The 19,569-nt window shown below is 40.3% G+C and overlaps 1 protein-coding gene across 1 annotated transcript; it reads right to left on the bottom strand.

The window, feature by feature from the left end:
* Positions 1–1,392: 1,392 nt before the first annotated feature.
* Positions 1,393–18,853, bottom strand: LOC147883129 (glutamate dehydrogenase B-like). Its single transcript, XM_087399272.1, has 9 exons — positions 18,202–18,853; positions 17,236–17,349; positions 16,495–16,716; positions 3,264–3,338; positions 2,566–2,682; positions 2,231–2,481; positions 2,013–2,088; positions 1,840–1,926; positions 1,393–1,742 (listed from the first exon to the last, which is right to left on the bottom strand). The coding sequence occupies exons 1-9, from the start codon at positions 18,307–18,309 to the stop codon at positions 1,557–1,559; spliced, it is 1,236 nt and encodes a 411-aa protein (XP_087255398.1). The 5' UTR covers positions 18,310–18,853; the 3' UTR covers positions 1,393–1,556.
* Between the last annotated feature and the right edge of the window lie 716 nt (positions 18,854–19,569).

A 19,569-nucleotide genomic window follows, 5' to 3' on the forward strand; every position in this document is an offset into this window, starting at 1 on the left:
AATTTAGGATTAAAGAGTTTGTGTAATGGTCTCTAGATTGATACTATCCTTGGGCACCCTAAGAACATCCACCACATTGTGAGCACATCCATGTTGGTCTCCACCACAAAGGAGTTAACACCTTGGTTTCCTCACCACCCAAGACCACCACCCATGGTGTGCAAGGAAATTGGCTCTCCATCTCCAATCCCTCATGCTGAGTCTCTGCTATCACAAAACTCATGCTCTATTTTTGTACTCATTTTCGTCCTTCCAAATGCCCTTAAGCCTTGAAATTCACAGTGATTAGAAGATCCTAACATCATCTTGCTATCTTCCATGTTGGACAATTCATATGCTATCTTCCTTGTGGCTCTCTGAAATTGGCCCTTACTTTAGATGTATGTGAGCTTTTACCAATCTCCCCATGCTTTGATGCTTAATTGCAAGATGCACTAGCTCACGATACTTAAAGCAAGTCACAACAACCTCTATAGTCACATTTCATGTGGTTTTTCTCAATGTGGATCATTCAATTATCATTTTGGTCCTTCTAAATGCCCTTAAGCCTTGAAATTCACAGTGATTAGAAGATTCTAACATCATCTTGCTATCTTCCATGTTGGACAATTCATATGCTATCTTCCTTGTGGCTCTCTGAAATTGGCCCTTACTTTAGATGTATGTGAGCTTTTACCAATGTCCCCATGCTTTGATGCTTAATTACAAGATGAACTAGCTCACGATACTTAAAGCAAGTCACAACAACCTCTATAGTCACATTTCATGTGGTTTTTCTCAATGTGAATCATTCAATTATCTATGGTTATTCGCTTTTTTTACTTAATTTCATAGGTTAATCAACTTAGCAAGAATCTTTGATAAATGAAGGAACGTTATGCTTTAAATAAAGCATTTTGTAATGTACATTATAGATGTTTATTTTAGTTGTATCATTTTTTCTGAGACTTTTTGTACTTCTAAGACTAGTTGTCAATGAGTCGACTTTTTGGAAGATGTAGGAGTCATTACAACATCCACCATGCTTTAGTTGAAATTGTTCATCACTAGAAAATACCCTCATTGAAACGCAAATGCCTTTTACATGCATGCAACAGAATGTTGTACACAATCAAGCAATTGCAATCGGTTACCTTTCAATTCGCCTCGTTGCCGAAATTTGTGACGTTGTGCTGCAACATGTATTTTTTCACATGGAAGGTGAAACTAAATGGCTTCTGTATACTTCGTGGATCCTTTGGCAACCAAGTGCACAGGGTGCATATTGATCTTCTCGCCTTTAATATACTTATGTCATAGTTTAGGCAAGATACCATGAGCTAAAAAATTCATCTATAGATTTAGGAAAAGCCTAAGGAAAAATAATATTGTTTGTATTATTGTAGTCCCAAATGTTTGATCGCAGATCATGTCCCAGTTCCAAATTTAATGCTGGTGACACTTGCCAATCATTGTTTGCTTAATTTGAAGGCTATGCTTCACAAATACAGGAAATAATACAAGGAATGATAAGAATCTGGTGGGAAAAATACTGGTCCCATTTGTTGATTGTTGACTCATGCTTCCCAGCCCCTCAACATAGTTGCCCGAGCCACCCGACTAATCCCCAAGCAGAAGGCTCCCATACGATAGCTGCAATTCTCTCTCTTGCTTATGTCCTTGAGGTCCAGGTAAGCCCTTGTCATGTACTTCTTCAACTCTTCATTCACTTTCTTTTCATCCCACATGAAGCCTTGGATGTTCTACCCTCAGAACCCACATCAGTGAAACAATAAGCCTAAATCACAGTATATTCCTCCCATGTGCTTTCATAAACCATTATCAATTATCACTCCATACCTGCACCCATTCGAAATAACTTGCTGTCACACCTCCAGCATTCGCATAGATATCAGGTAGCACAATTATATTCCTCTTAGCAAGCACCTGCAATGTTCATGTCATCAATAAGAAGAATTGAACATTAGAAGGCCCTCCTTTCCCAAGTTGCCCCAAGACCCCTTTATAATCACCTCATCAGCATGTGGATCTGTTGGGTGGTTTGCAGCCTCAACAACAAACTTTGCTTTCACGTCCTGGGCATTCTCTCTAAGCATGGAGATTTCGGTGTCAATAAGTTCCAATTTCTGAGGAAAGATATATTGTCCACTACAGTATTCATGCATTCCTTAGCTAAAAACAGCAGTCTCCCCTTTTCAAACATTTATTTTTCTGCTTCTCGGAAAGATACCTGTTCAATACTCCACCAAGGGCTGCTGGAATAAGCACATCACAATGTTCAATCAAGATGGTGCTTGGATCTATATCATCACCGCCATCGAATCCTTTCACACCACCTGTATTCTGGACATGCTTGATCAAGCTGGGAATATGAAGCCCAGCACTATTTTTAATGGCTCCTGTGACATCGCTTATTGCTGTTATTTTGCCGCCTTGTTCAAAAAGTAGTTTTGCTGTCCATGAGCCAACATTCCCAAAACCCTGGAAATTCTCAAGAAAATGTTAAATAGGCTTACCTACATGCCATGTAGACACAATCACTCCTCAAAACCAGGAATCATTTACCTGGATAACAAACGTCTGGTTTGAAATGTTTTTCCCATAATCTGTAAGCAAGGCCTCAGTTGCATACACTACCCCTCTGCCAGTGGCAGCCTCTCTACCAAGAGAGCCACCAAGATCCTGGACGATTCAGAGTTTTCTTACATAAGATCCTTGTCAGAACAAGTGTTCCAAACTGACAACTGAAATTATCATTTTTAAAAGGAAAGTACAACAAAACCAATTACAAAAGACAGTGGAGAGAAACTATGACATCAAATAAAAACAAAGGTGCTACAGAATTACAGGACTTTTTAAAGAATGGATTAAAATCATACGCAAACAATTCTGTCTTTGCTGGTTGCAACGACTCAAAGTCATGTCTAAAGTTCCCAACAGGCAAGCTTAGAACAAAATTTAGAAGTCTTTAAAAAACTAATAATGATGCAGGAAAGTACAGCTTGCATGAAATTTTATAGAAAATTTCTTCAGAACAAGTTTTTTCTCTGAAATGATGTAAATTTTGGGATGTCATGGGACTATCTGAGCCTTTATTCACACAGGCCTATAAAATTTTGGAAACTGGCATGAGTAAAGAGCTGGTATTTTTGAAACTTTTATACAATGCTACACCGAGTGAAACAGGTCCTGGAATGAAGAATTTATATAAATATTTTATATTGACAGCACCACAATTCTATCAGAAAAGAAAGAGATTGTACCAAGGGTTTTCCAGTAACAACAGCTGGAGAGTGACCATGAAATTTAGAGTACTCGTCCAAAATCCAGGCCATAGTCTGCATCATATCATACAAAACATTATGCATCATTTAAGAGATTTTCGAGATTTGTTTAAATATACAGGCTCAACATGTCTTACAAAGTGTCAATAAATGGTGCTTACATGGACCATAATGATGACTTCTAAAAAGAAAATCGTGTGAGACCCCCATATGATATGTGTAAATCGCCTCAATACCAAAGTGAACATACCTCTTTCATGTGATCCATGGCTAATCTGGGTGTTGATGAGGTAAGAAGGGTATTCTTCAGTCAATACTTAATTTTTTGGTTTAATGCTTTGTGAATGGACACTTGTGACTACACATGTTTTACATTGAAACACAAGCACAGCCTCACCATGCTTAATTTTAATTCATGTGTCTTTTCTACCTTATATTTCTGCAACATTCCCTGCCCCTTGAGCTATGCTGGGAAAGTGAAAATTATTTGAATTTGAGATCCAAACCTCCACACCAAAGGTGCATGTCTAAAAAAATGGCAATGCAAACAACTTTCTGGAAGCTGGGGATGGAGCATGCAAAACAGGTTGTATATATAGCCAACAACGCATTCAAGAAGACTCTAATTAATCACAGGGGGAATAAGTAAAAGTTATCGAGATAAAGGAATGGATTGCCTACCTACCAGCAATCTCACAAAAACTTTCCCCAAGCCAAATCAGATAGTAACATGGAGAGCAGAGAGGCAGATAGTTTCACACTCTCTAAGTTCTTCAGAAATTTTGACGGTCATGCAAGATCCAGAACGTGCACGTGTCTCCTCAGAGAGGGAGGGTCTCCTTTTACAGGCTATCTCCTACCGTTTGGGTCAGTGGTTGGCCTACTTATATACAATGGAATGTCTATCTAACCAGTCATAAAAAAGGGCTGAATGCGGATGCAGTGAAGGTGACCGGACAGGAAAAAATAGCGGAAAGGAATGAGAGGAAAGGTGAAGATAGCAGAAGACAGGGATGAGTAGGGGAAGCAAGGGAGAATATACATATATACATATATCTACATGTGTGTATATGTATATATATATACATACATACATACATACATACATATGTATACATATGTATATAGATATATGTGTATATATCTATATACATATGTATACATACGTATATAGATATGTATGTATGTATGTATGTATATATATATATATTATATATATATATATATATATATGTATGTATGTATGTATGTATGTATGTATGTATATATATTATATATATGTATGTATGTATGTATGTATGTATGTATGTATATAGATATATGTATATATATATATTGTATGGCAAAGTATATTCAATCAAATACAAGTTCATCTCATACATCATGAAAGATGTTGAAACTATATAACTATGGCATCCTCAATCAAGTAAGCAACATAATAGTTGTAGTTGAAGCCTTTGTTCCAAGCATATCCTTTTGAAGCTATCATTATTGCAATGATAAGCAGATGAAGTATCAAACCATCTAACCATTTTATCTCCATAATCTCTTAGGTGGAATCCTCCTCACCTTGAACTTTTCAATACTGACAGTCAAAGTTTAGTTTGGCTGAGTTTCAGTCAACACATAGTCAAACTTTGACTATCACTTCTAAATGAATATATACATATATCTATATACATACATACATACATACATATATACATACATATATACATATGTATATATGTATGTATGTATGTATGTATATAGATATATGTATATATATATATATATATATATATATATATATACATATATCTATATACACATGTATACATATGTATACATATGTATATAGATAGATATACGTATATGTATATATATAGATATATGTATATATATATATATGTATATACATATATCTATATATATACATATGTATACATATGTATATAGATATATGTATATATATATATACATACATCTATATATATACATATGTATACATCTGTATATAGATATATGTATATACATATATATACATATATATATATATATATATATACATATATCTATATACATATGTATACATATGTATATATAGATAGATATACGTATATGTATATATATAGATATATGTATATATATGTATATACATATATCTATATACATATGTATACATATGTATATAGATATATGTATATACATATATATACATATATCTATATATATACATATGTATACATATGTATATAGATATATGTATATACATATATATATACATATATCTATATATATACATATGTATACATATATATACATATATCTATATATATACATATGTATATATATATATATGTATACATATATGTATATACATATATCTATATATATACATATGTATACATATATATATATACATATATCTATATATATACATACGTATACATATATATACATATATCTATATATATACATACGTATACATATATATACATAGATCTATATATATACATATGTATATATATATGTATACATATGTATATATACATATACATATGTATATATATATGTATATGTATATATATACATATATGTATATATATACATATGTATATATATATATATACATATATCTATATATATACATATACATATGTATATAGATATATATATATAGATATATGTATATAGATATATGTATATATATACATACATATATCTATATACATATGTACACATGTGAATACATATATACATATATATGTATACATATGTATACATATGTATATAGATATATGTATATATATATACATATATCTATATACATATGTATACATATGTATATATCTATATACCTATGTATACATATGTATATATATATGTATACATATCTTATATAGATATATACATATGTATACATATGTATACATATATATATACATATGTATATATATATGTATATATCTATATACCTATGTATACATATCTATATACATATCTATACATATTTATACATATACATATATATATAGATATGTATACATATGTATATATATATATATATATATATGTATGTGTATAGATATGTATACATATGTATACATATGTATATATCTATATACATATATACACATACATATATATATGTATATATACATATATATACATACATATATATATATATAGAGAGAGAGAGAGAGCAGGTGGAAGTAGGAACTAGGAGCAAGTTGTAGACTATTTAAGGAGCATCACATCAAAACATACCACATAATGAGGGAAATAGCTTTCTGGGCATCCCAATGCTACTCCTCATCATTTATAGAGGCATTTCCATTGGTATGATTCTATGCATGGAATGGTGTCACAATATGGTAGATAATCAAGGAGCTGCCAAGCTTGCGGAGGTATTCAAGTCAAAGTAGGCTAATAGGTGCGAGCAGACTGTGGGCAGCATAGAGGGGAAGGCATTGGAGGCTGAGGAAAATCGAGTGGCATGACAAAAAGGCTGCTGCAGCCCCATTTCCGGAGCAAATGATGCAGGGAAAACTCCAAAAGCTAAAGTTAGAGATGGCTTTGAGTTTTCTTTTGACCCTGGTGGTACCACACGGCATTGCTCGAGAGCATGCCCACGCTCGGACTTCTAGAGAAACATTTGTTGAGCAGGGATCATGGTCCCTCATGATGCCAAGGGCTGCAATCCTTGAATGAAACACAGCAGTTTTCCCTTCTCTAATATGTCATGCACAAAGAAGAAATGCCTCTGGGACTGCTGCAAATACTCCTAGGGTGAACCAGTCTATGACAATGCATAAAAGTTAGAGGGAATATTTCTGTGCGGACACAAAGGTGGTGATCATCAATCCTTCCATTTGCTGCCATCTGGTGGGTCTATGCGGGAAGTCTCGCATGTAGTGCCACCAAGTATGAGCATGGTCCTGCCTATACATACCAGCGGAGATGATGTGGTCCTAATCCTATTTGCAATAGAAGCAAAAAATAATCTCTCAGCTTCGTGCTCCACTCCCTTTTTGAGATATCAAGCTCCACTCGTGATATGCCAGGGTGACCGTTGTGCATTTATGTCACCGACTTGTTAGCTGCATATGCAGTTGGTACACCGCCCACGAATAATAGCTGGATGACAGCTATCCTTTACTCTAGTTTGTGGCTCAGTTAGTATGCCACCTTAGTTAGTTGAGTTTGGTTTGAGACCCACATATAGGGTTTCTCTATTTCTTTGTACTAGAGTTTTTTTGGCTTTCACAACTAAGAAGAGGAAAACTGTTTTCAGCCTCCACCTGTGTGTGTATTCCCCCATTGTGTATGTGAGAAAGCCGCAAGTGAGACTCCTTCCCTCTCTCCCAGTATCTTCACATGGTATCAGAGCCTTGTTCGTGGTAAGGAGCTCAAGAAAGCAAACCAAGTTCGCGGTGTCCTGGTAAGAGGACCAGTGTTGCTTTCCTTTTTCGAGTTTGGGAGCAAATCTCTACAGGTAGCACAGGCAGAAGTGCAAGAGTGCACTGTCTCAGATTGAGACGCCCTTCGCGGTGTGGCGAGAGGGCAGTTTATGCTGCGGGTGGGGGCCAAGCCCTCGGTGACTTTATTTTTCTGATTCGAGGCCATTTCGGGGCCCGTTGTGAAGGTGGAACTTCTTCGCAGGCACTCAAAAAAAGGCCCTGTTTTTGCTGTGCGACCACTGCTCGGCTGGTCGGTGAAAAGTTGCCGCAGAAATTGCATCGTATGCCTGTGTGCAGAGATATTGGGAGTTGCAGAATCATGCTTGTTGCCTGTTGATGCAAAATCGTCACTAGGAAGTGACTGTGTGGTCAAATACCACTTTCGTCAGTTTTGCAGATCTGCCCGTGTGAGGCAAAAGCTGTGTTTTTCTACAGTGATAGAATATTTTGCAGTGTTCTGTAATGGCGTCTGATTCTCTTTCACAGATTGTCACTGAAAAGCTTGACAAGAACAACTTCTAGGCATGGAAGTTTAGAATGACGAATTTCCTTATGGGAAAAGGCTATTGGGAGTTCATTACAGGAAATGAAGAAGAACCAGTTCTTCCTAATATTCCCAATCAACAGGAAATGCAGGCATTTAAAGGATGGCATGAGAGAGCCAGAAAAGTTATGTACTGGCTATCTATCAGTATTTCGGATTCTATGATTGTGCATATTCAGGATGCAAGTACGCCAAAGGAGGCATGGGATACTTTGGCAAAAATGCACAACACAAATACGCAAGCCACTTGCTTCCATTGGGTCGCCAGTGGAAGATGATGATCTAGTTTCTGTGACCTTGAATGGTCTAGGAAAGGATTATGCACAGTTCCAGACATCCATTGCTGTCCGTGAAAAATTTCCTGATTTTGAAGAGTTGTTTGCTCTTCTAATTTCTGAAGAGCAGAGAAATGGGGGTGCATCTTCTTCAGGAGGAACTTCAAAAGAAACTGTTTTCTACTCAAATGCTGGAAGAGGTAGAGGCAGAGGTAGAGGTAGAGGAGGCCAATCTGCAGGCCGTGGTAGAAATCAGAATATGCAGCAAACTCAAGAAAACCAGTCCTATGGAGAAGGACGTGGTAACTCTAGAGACAGGGGGAGCCAAAGAGGCCGTGCTGGATGGCAGAGAGGCCAAAATGCAAACAACAATGTTGAATGCTACTACTGTGGTAAAATGGGTCATATGGCTAAGGACTGCTACAAAAAGCAGAATGACATTATGAATGGAAAATTACAGCAAGGCAATTATGCATCTTCCAGTAGACAGGGCGATGACAGAAATGAGCATCTATTTATGGTGCAGCACATGACCAATTCTGTGACAAGTGCAGAAGAACGAAATGATGTGTGGTATGTTGACTCAGGTGCGTCAAACCACATGACAGGTCATGCAGAGTGGATGCAGGATATGCAAGGAAAATGAAAAAACCAGGATTTGTGGAGACTGGTGATGATACTGTACATCCTATTGTGCAGATTGGTAAAATTCCTTTGTCTATGCAGGATGGGAAAAGGAAATACCTGTCTGATGTATTTCATGTCCCGAACATCACCAAGAACCTGGTTTCTGTTGGTCAAATGGTTGAGCAGGGCTTGTAGGTCAGATTTAATGCTCATGGATGCTTTGTTGAGGATATGAAAAATAACAGTCGCTTGATAGCAAAAGGAAAGAAGAAGGGCAGGATGTTTACGTTGGATGCGGACATGCCTGAATTGAGTGCAGCAATGTTTGCACATGGGACCGGTGTAGTTGCAGATATTGATATCTGGCATAAACGCATTGGTCATGTTAATATACAGCGACTTAAATCAATGCAAGCCCAAAATATTATTGCAGGATTGCCTAAATTCAAGGTTGCAGAAATGCATAAGATTTGTGAAGCCTGTCAATTTGAAAAACAGGCAAGGAAACCATTTCCTAGGCATGTTCAAGAGAGTAAAAAGCCATTGGAATTAATCCACTCTGATGTGTGGACTACTAAAGCTGCATCTATTGGAGGCTGTCACTATTTTGTCACTTTTATTGATGACTTCAGCAGAAAAGTTTGGGTGTATTTTATGAAAAAGAAAAGTGAAGTGTTTGGGCACTTCAAAGCTTTTAAAGCCATGGTTGAAAAAGAAACAGGCCTGCAAATAAAATGCCTAAGGTCAAATGGAGGGGGAGAGTATCTCTCAAATGAGTTTGCAAGGTTCCTACAGGAGCATGACATAAAGCAGCAATATTCATGCAGTCATACCCCACAGCAAAATGGACTTGCAGAAAGGAAAAACAGGCATATTGGAGAGGTATCTAGGGCCATGCTAAATGAGAAAGATCTACCATATTATTATTGGGCTGAAGCAGTTGCTACAGCAATTTACATAATGAACAGGACTCCCACTGCAGCAATACATGGCATGACGCCAGAGGAGATGTATACTGGTAGGAAACCAGACATTTCTCATTTAAAATTTTTTTGTTGCATTGCCTATGTTCATGTGCCAGATGAGTTGAGGTCCAAGTTGGATCCAAAAACTGAGAAGTGCGTCTTTATTGGTTATTCTTTGCAGCAGAAAGGGTAAAGATGCTATAACCCTTCTACTCGTAAGTTTACAGTGAGCAGAGATGTTGTTTTTGATGAGATGAGCAGCTGGTATAAACCAGTAAATGTGATGATTGATGTAGATGCACAAAATGGTAATGCTGCACAGAATTCAATGCAGCAGTCACAAAATATCAGTGGACCTACAGTGTCCTCTAGCAGTGGTTCACATACTTCGCCATGGACAGGCAGATTGAGATCAGGAGAATCTCTTCAAAGCAATGCAGATAGTGGTACGCAGGTATCACGAAAAGGAAAAGAGAAGGTAGATCAGCCCATGTTTGATGTGAATGCAGATCACTCTTATGTGGATGGTAAATCCAGTGGCTCAGAACAAAGCATTGATGATGAGTTGGGTATTCCTTCTGTTGTTACACCTGGAGTAAGGAAGACCAGAGATGTTTTGAGAGCACTTGGAAGTGAGCCTATTTTGCGCAGGTCTACCAGAGCTAGGTATCCTGTGGATAGGCTGAAATATGATGGATTTACAACCATTCACTATGCCTATATGGTCAAAGTGATACAGGAACCATAACCCACTTCTTTTGAGAACAAGCCATGGGAAATGAAAAATGGGAGAAAGCCATGGATGAAGAAATGGATGCCTTGGAAGCAAATGCTACATGGGAATTGGTGCCTTTGCCTAAAGACAAGAATGCAATTGGCTGTAAGTGGGTTTATAAGATCAAGCACAATGCAGATGGTTCTGTGAACGGATACAAGGCAAGATTAGTTGTCAAGGGGTATGCACAGACATACGGCATTGATTATGAAGAAACATTTAGTCCAGTTGCAAGGATGGCAACTGTAAGAGCAGTCATTGCTATGGCTGCATCAAAGGGATGGTCTTTACACCAGATGGATGTAAAGAATGCCTTCTTGCATGGTGATTTGCAAGAAGAGGTCTTTATGGAGCAGCCACCAGGTTATGTTCTGCTATTCATCCTGAGTTTGTTTGCAGGTTGAAGAAAGCCTTGTATGGCTTGAAGCAAGCACCTAGAGCATGGTCTGACAAGATAGGACAGTATCTTGTCACTATTGGCTTTCAGATTTCCAAGGCAGATTTCTCACTCTATGTGAGAAAAACCGAGAAAGGTATTATGCTGCTTGTCATTTATGTTGATGATTTGATCATCACAGGTGATAGTGATGAAGATATCCTTCATGTGAAAATGCTATTGAAGCAGAAGTTTGAGATGAAGGATTTGGGAGAGCTGCGTTATTTCTTGGGCATTGAGGTGATTAGATCACCAAGTGGGATACAGCTCTTGCCGAGGCAGTATGGATTGGACATGCTGTCCAAATATGGGATGACAGGCTGTAAGCCTATTTCAGTTCCTTTGGAGCAGAATGTGAAGCTGAGCACAGATGCACGTGAGCTTCTAGAAGACCCTACTATGTACAGACGCATAGTAGGAAGTTTGATTTATATGACTATTACCAGGCCAGATTTAAGCTATGCTATTGGATTGGTAAGTCAGTTTATGCAGGCTCCAAGGAAACCGCATTTGGATGCGGCTAGACACATACTCAAGTATGTGAAGTCCACATTGCAGTATGGACTATTTTATGAGGCTGGGGTTCAGATACAGTTGCATGGATACACTGATGCTGATTGGGCTGGTATTTCTGATAGACGATCTACCAGTGGATATATGTTCTCTTTTGGAAGTGCTGCAGTCACCTGGAGCAGCAAGAAACAGCCTACAGTTGCCTTGTCGAGCACAGAGGCTGAGTACAGGGGTGCAGCAATGGCTGCATGTGAGGTAGCTTGGTTGCATAAGCTACTTTATGATATGCATCAGTCTACAGATGGGCCAGTTGTCATTTATTGTGACAACATGAGCAGTATACACTTGGCAAATAACCCAGTCTATCATGCTAGAACAAAGCACATTGAGGTGCATTATCACTATGTGCGGGAGAAGGTTTTACTAGGTCTTATTGATCTAGTTTATGTCAGCACAGAGGATCAGGTAGCTGACATATTCACGAAGGCATTGGGCGCAGAGAAGCTGCGCAAGTTCAGAGACTTGCTTGGTGTGCAAGAATTGGGATTGAGCTCGAGGGGAAGTGTTGAGATATTGAGCTCCACTCGTGATATGCAAGGGTGACCGTTGTGCATTTATGTCACCGACTTGTTAGCTGCAGATGCGGTTGGTACACCGTCCACGAATAATAGCTGGATGACAGCTATCCTTATCTACTCTAGTTTGTGGCTCAGTTAGTATGCCACCTTAGTTAGTTGAGTTTGGTTTGAGACCCACATATAGGGTTCCTCTATTTCTTTGTACTAGAGTTTTTTTGGCTTTCACAACTAAGAAGAGGAAAACTGTTTTCAGCCTCCACCTGTGTGTGTATTCCCCCATTGTGTATGTGAAAAAGCCGCAAGTGAGACTCCTTCCCTCTCTCCCAGTATCTTCACATCCCTGTAGCCCATTTGGTGTGTGATTGTATCCCTTACATTTGTGTACCATGAGAGCTTATCTTTTACACCCTTTGCAACAATTTGTCCACTCTCTAATTCACCAGTGGCTGTCCCAACTGCATAAACGTACCCTAAAGCATGGTAGAAAATGCCTCTTAAAACTGCACCTGTACAGCAGCAGATGCAGTGATAGGGGATGGAAAGGCATGTCGGTGCTACCAGTGGAAGGGATTACAAATGGGGAAATCTAGGCTGGGAGAGAATGTATGATCAGGGCGGAAGGGATAAAGCATGGGAAGCACAATTATTTAACACGTTTGTGGCTCAAGGAGCCAAGACAGCTTACAACAGATGTTGAGGAGTAAGAAGAGATGATTTCTGGTTGGCTGATCAGCTCTAAGGAGGTTACACATGCTCTCTTTATGCAGGCTCTTGACCATGAAGGCCTACAAGCTCTCACGGCATCTCCCTCATTTTTCACCACCAGGCTGCTCTGTAATCGAATCGATAAACAGGAAAGAAGAAGAGAACCACGAGGAGTTGCGAGCAGTGTTCCTAATGCATGCCAACAAGTTCTTCAGCCCCATTCCATCTTGCCTACAAAACAATTATCAGGCATCTGCTTGCCAGAATATGTGCCCACTAGGACCCCTTAAAAACAGGACCAATTAGGATTACTATCTCATCATGATTGTCAGGTTGTTTGGTATAGTTCTTTGCATGAGAAATATGCATTGGCCTTCGATCTGAAAAGAACAGGTAGATTTTAAATAAGACCATTCTATCTTATTCACCCTGTGCAAGGGCAAAGCATCACATAGAGAATTTGTTCTACTCTTTGGCAGATTTCAGACATGCATATGAGTAACGATGATGATGTATGAGCAGGTAGTTCACATGCCGGTGTGTCTCTCCAAGGCTTTCAATACCACCATTGAGGTGAAACAATATACCTCCTCTCTTACACAGCCTTTGGGTTATATATCTATCAATTAGAGTGCTGGATTATGCACTTTCGAGAGGACGGGCCTCCGAGAGTAGATGGGCCTCAATTCTGCTAGAGATCCTAGCAATCTAGTATCATTGATGAGCTACAGACAATCACAAACAGATGTTTTGTCATCCATAGAAGAGTACACTTGAAAAGAGCTGTGTGCCCTGAAGGATATATGCATGAAGACGTATTATCTTGTGAAGGGTATAACCCTTTACGAGGGAGTACATTACAAAGAATTAGTACAAGTGTTCTCTTCATAGAACGTGTGCCTCTTCGGAAGAGTTACAACTCTTCCTTGGTAGACTTGTGAAGAATTGTAAAGCGTCACATCGAAAGATCATATCCTTCCACAAGTAACCAATCCATAATTCTAAGCTTTAGGAGATGAATTAGTTATAGATCATGGCATCTCCCACTCGAAGAAAGGAGTTAGTCATAGATCGTGACATCCCCTCTCACTCAAAAAAGACCCTAGTGGAGATGATGAATAGGTGTAGAGTGACTCGCATCTGATCCTGTAAGTACTGCTGTAAGAGGTCAAGGTACTGCCTGCATGACCTGACTCCTCGTCGCTCTGCCAAGTAGCTTCGGAGTCTACGACAGATTCAATGATAAGTCCTTATCGTCTCTTTCAACAGAAAGCCTAAAAAATGAGAAGAACATAGTCACTTCAATTTCTGGAATGTAGTCACCTGAAGCTGGAACATCTTCATCACCTGGAACACGTGGAAGCTGTAAGGTAGGAAGTATCCCGAGAAATTATGATGCAGCTCCAATCCTTCATGGAGAGCTATTCATTTTCTGGGATTTTGCATTGATTACAACACATTTTAAGTGGAAAAATATCCTCAAAAGCAAAGACTTTGTTGAAGTATCCTTGTGCTGCACATGTCATGTCCAAAAGCCAGAAATAATGCCTTTAACCCTGCTGTAAGAGGAGATCCCTGCAGCAGTGCCAGTAGCACAGGCTTAGCGAAACCTGTAGCTTGTGGTCAGTGAACATGCCTCTTCCCATCAACACTCCCAAGTCCTTCCTGCCCTGCATTGCTGGGTTGGAGAGGCTGAAATCCTCATCTCTGGGATAGCACTGCAATGATCTACTCCCCTCCCTAGGGGCTCTCTTTGTCAATTTCAGGAATCATGGCGATCTAGCAGTCCTGCCCCATGATGTTCTACTTCAGAACTGCCAAGCAAACTCCTAGCACTGCTAGCAACAGTGTGTGGAGATGCTCTAAGTGACTGGTAAAGGGTCTTTTTCGGTAGGGCCAGAAGGGGATACATATGCTGATGACGAAGGAGAAGGGAAGACGAGGCAGGCATGAGAGCAAACTTGGATCCCAAGGTACTCACAAAAGGCTGTATGGCTGGCAATCACGCGGGATATACGGCTCCATCAGGCGATTGCACAGCAGATAGCAGAGGTGATTTGTCAGCCTGAATACAAGCAGGGGCAGACAGGAAGCATGGGCTGCATACACATCTGCATGGCCTAACGTAAGGCTGATACAAGTCCCAAAGAGGGCTGATGTTTTAATTCACAGCAGGGAGGGGGATGCCTGAATGATTGCGAATAGGGGACGGTTAATCTGCAGCAAATCACCAGGGTTGGCCAATAGAGAGGCAAGGCTGTTGACGAGCAGGAGGCTGGCAGCAAAAGTGGATGTATGTCCTTTTGGTATTTGGGTGTACCTTTTAACAAAGGGGTGTGACCCTTGGTGTGGGGGGAGGTGTCCCATCACATGGGACAGTTCCCTAAAATGAAGGGGTTTAACCATTCATGAAAGGGAAGGAAGAAAATTATATCTCAATCTCTTCAAAACATGGAAGTCTTGTCGTGTAGGATAGGCTAGAAGGCGTGGGGTGTTTCTTACAAATAGGAGTGAAAATGTTGCTACGATACCACTGTAAGAAATCTAATATCAACAAGTGAGCTAGAGAGCAGAAAGAAAGAAAGAAAGTTTATGAAAGTCTACTAAAAACCGATGGGTCTATGAGATTGATAGAAAACCTGGTACAATGGGAAAAATGGTGGAGCTACTAAGCGAGCATCCTAAGAAAACTGTATAGACAGTCAATAATATCATCCTACATGTCACCCTAGTCATAAAGCATCCCTGGTAACGGAGAATAAGGGAAATCTATTGCATATAATGTATGAATGTGTGTTGTGATCTATACAATGAGGCCTCTCTTATAGAGATTGAAGAGTCACACTTGCAAAGGTGAGTGCCACGCTGCGGGCTGCCTGGTTAAGGAGGCCGCCCATATCACCTCTGTAGTCTGTGTGTATGAACTAGGCATCTATCTGCTGCCATATACATGATAGGCATCGCTGGTATAAAGAGATTGAAGAAAAAGGATGACACGTGCATGATGCTACGAAAAATTCTAATCATAAGTTGCATAAGAAAAACTGCAAATGCATGGCATTGAGACTCTGGCAATTGCAGTAGCCATCAGAACTGCCTACAGGTGTTCACATCTGGGAACAACAATAGGGCATTTCACATCCCATTAGGCATCCACAAACCCTGCATAGTCTCCAACTGAGTGTGCAAACATAATCCTGCAAGGAGCTCCATAATGAGGAAGTCAAATGGATGCAGAAAGCCATTCCAGATGGATAAAAAATAGTTATGAATGGCCGATTTCCTGTAAAAGAAGCACAATCTAGGACACAAACACCGACATTGTCGTCAAGGTCATGTATTAGAATTACCTGTGCATTTGTACCCATGTCAGGAGCTGGAACATCAGTGTGAATGCCAATTAGATCATGAATTTTCTGTGTAAAGACACGTGTCAATCTCTCCAGCTCAGTAACACTCAAATCCCTGGGATTGCAACCTATACCACCTTTGGCACCCCCATAGGGCACGTTTACAACAGCTGTCTTCCATGTCATCAGCTGTGCTAAGGCATTTACTTCATCAGGGTCAACCTGTACACAGAACAGTGGGCTGTCTACTTTAGAAACACACACACAAAAAAAAAAGGCTGGGGGCATGTTATCTCCAAAAAATGCAAAATTTTTATATGAAACCAATTCTCCTCCTTCTCAATACGTGGCTCCCTTTTCATAAATCCTACCTTTCATAAAATGAGATAGCAATGTGCCTTCCACGAAGCTCAAGCATACCACGACTAAATATTATAAAATGATGAAATCGCAATAACATTTTTGACACTAAAGAAACCCAAAAAATGGTCTAATGGCCTTTAAAGAGGCAGATGCTTGCAATGACTGACTTTTGCAGCAGAAGGAAGAGTCTATATACACATGGATTTTTATAAAAAATGGCATTATCTCGATCTAACGTCCCAATCATAAGCTACTATAATAAAAATATCTAGAACAGTCTTCTGATCGTAGAAGCATACATTGATACACTACCACCAGCAGTGCTTCTTTCTGAGCAGCAATGCAAGTACAGTCAAAGTGACAAGACATAGACTGTACCTCAGGATGGTAGCGTATGCCACCTTTCATAGGACCTCGAGCATTGTCATGTTGCACTCTGAAACCCACAAAGGAGAGTAGCGTCCCATCATCCGCTGGAAGAGTACATTCAACCTACAAATTCGGACAAGTTGTAAATTTGTCACACACAGACATGAAGTTTACATCTGAAAATAACCATGTACACTAAGACAATAGGAAAATCACAAATAAAATACAGGCTCCCCAAGGATATGAAGTACAATACAAGCTCCAGAATAGTGAATTAGAATCCAAGGTGATACTTCCGAAAACATTACCAGAGTTGCTCTAAGGCATCCTTGAACAGATTACGGACCTTAATGGCCCAGTAAGTCAATGAGAACACAACGGTGCACTGCCACGACGATTGAAACATATATCTTAATCTAAGGGAACGGTAGTTAAACCATTAGAAGACCATAAATATGTGATAAAGATGGACTCGGTGTGCATGTCGGTGCATTTTCACACTGCAATCTGCTGTGCATGTCGGTGCATTTTGACAGTGCAATCTGCTAACATATTGATCAACAGAAATTAACGTCCAAGAATCCTGAGTAAGTGTCTATGCCTTCTGATTCTCCATATTTATTCTGCTAAGATCCGGGATCATAGGGTTCCAAGTGCATGTCTGACTTCTGCGCCTTTTAAAAGCGTGGGATGTCAGATACAGATCCAAGGAAATTTTGCACAGTACGGGGTCTTTGAAGCGGCCTCTGAAGATGATCATATAAGTCGTACTCAAATTTGGCTCAGCAAAGGGGCTTAGGCTTTATTACCAACGAATCATATCCGCATTCTCGTCCCAACAATACCCTTTTCAGTTGATTGAAAAGGGCTTCCAATCGAGTCAAAACTAACGCTAGGTGTGAAGCGTTAATGGCATACAGCTTGTCTCAACCAGACATGCACAAACTGCAATGGCATGAAACGGCATATACACACCTTAATCTCCCGGAATGGTATCAATAAGCTACGCGCCAATTTGGGATCGAGGCGAAGTATTCGAACAGCCTGCTTAAAGTAGTGACTAGTGGCAGCAAGAGCGTTCATTGCTTAGAGGTGAGCAGAAAAGGAGAAAGAGAAGAAACAAAGATGTGAGGGGGCGTTCAGGAAGAGCGTCGATCCTGTGATGATAATGGGATGGTAAGAGAAGAAACAAAGATGTGAGTGGGCGCTGAGGAAGGGAGTGATTCTGGGATGGAAAGAGAAGAAACAAAGAGGTGAGTGGGTGGTGAGGAAGAGCAATCTTGTGATGGGCAGAGAGTGGTAATGGGATGGAAGAAAGATGGAGGAGGGAAGGCGCTGAGGAAGAGCAATCTGGTGATGGGCAGGGAGAGATGAAGGGATGGAAAGATAAGGAACGAAGAATTGGGCGGTTGGGAGCAAGCGAAGGGGGAGGAAGGGCGGGAGACAAAAGGAAAGGGAGAGAGGAAGAGGCTATTATAGAGGAAGGGAAGAGGGAGTCGGCAGGGGAGGGGGCAGGGGGCTGAAGATGCGCCATGGAAACAGGGAACTTTATTAGTCGTCGTCGTCGTCGGCAGGGAAAGGTGGGATGGTGGAAACACGAAAGGCAATGCATTTGGAGCGCCATAGCCAATCACCATGAGCCAGCCACGCAGAGCCCAACGCACGAAGCAGCCGCCATAGCCCACCCGCCATAGCCGAGCTCTAATAGTTCACTTTCCGTTCAACTGTTGATGAAGATGAAGATGAACAAAAAAAGTGCCCTTCTTCTGTTTTCTCATATTCCCCACACACGTGTCCTCCCTGCCGCCCTCCACGTCATCCCCCTCTTGGCAGACGCGGCGCCTCGACGCCGTGCGTCGTCCGCTCGCCCTTTTTTCTCCCGTCGTTGCGACCCCACACGTGGCCCTCCCGCCGCGCTCCACGTCGTTTCCAGCGTGGCACACGCGGCGCCTCGACGCCGTGCGTCCCCCGCTTTCCGGTGCTGACGCGGCGCGGATTTGGACGGATCAGCCGCCAACGTGGCGCACGTGCACCGCATATTATTGGGAATCTTCCCTCGGGCACGTTACCCCCATCCAATCCAATCGATTCCAATTCTCGAACAAAACACTTTTCCTAACCTTGGCGGAGAATGGGCAAGGAGGGTGGAAGGCTCAAGGGCTGGACCACAAAAGCAGGTTGTGTTGCTTTTCCCCATCATTTTGCGCTCATCAATGTAGTTGCCAAGGGGTGATCAATGGGTCATAAACATGAAGTGGATGCCTTGGTACTGGATGTGCTAAAGATGAAGACTATAGAAGAACATAAAGCAAGTAGTACAAACTAGTGCATGGAATGAATGTT

The sequence above is a fragment of the Dipteris shenzhenensis genome, chromosome 28, assembly GCF_047967505.1.
Source record: "Dipteris shenzhenensis isolate YYH24624 ecotype China chromosome 28, Dip_SZ_1.0, whole genome shotgun sequence".
NCBI lineage: Eukaryota > Viridiplantae > Streptophyta > Polypodiopsida > Gleicheniales > Dipteridaceae > Dipteris > Dipteris shenzhenensis.

Bases quoted from the DNA above. Each gene is read 5' to 3' on its own strand.
- LOC147883129 (XM_087399272.1), bottom strand. From the start codon at position 18,309: ATGAACGCTCTTGCTGCCACTAGTCACTACTTTAAGCAGGCTGTTCGA. The intron at 17,350-18,201 runs GTGTGTATATGC...CCGAATTTGTAG, and splicing joins TACCATTCCGGGAGATTAAG to GTTGAATGTACTCTTCCAGC. The intron at 2,089-2,230 runs GTATCTTTCCGA...CTCCATGCTTAG, and splicing joins CTTGGTGGAGTATTGAACAG to AGAGAATGCCCAGGACGTGA.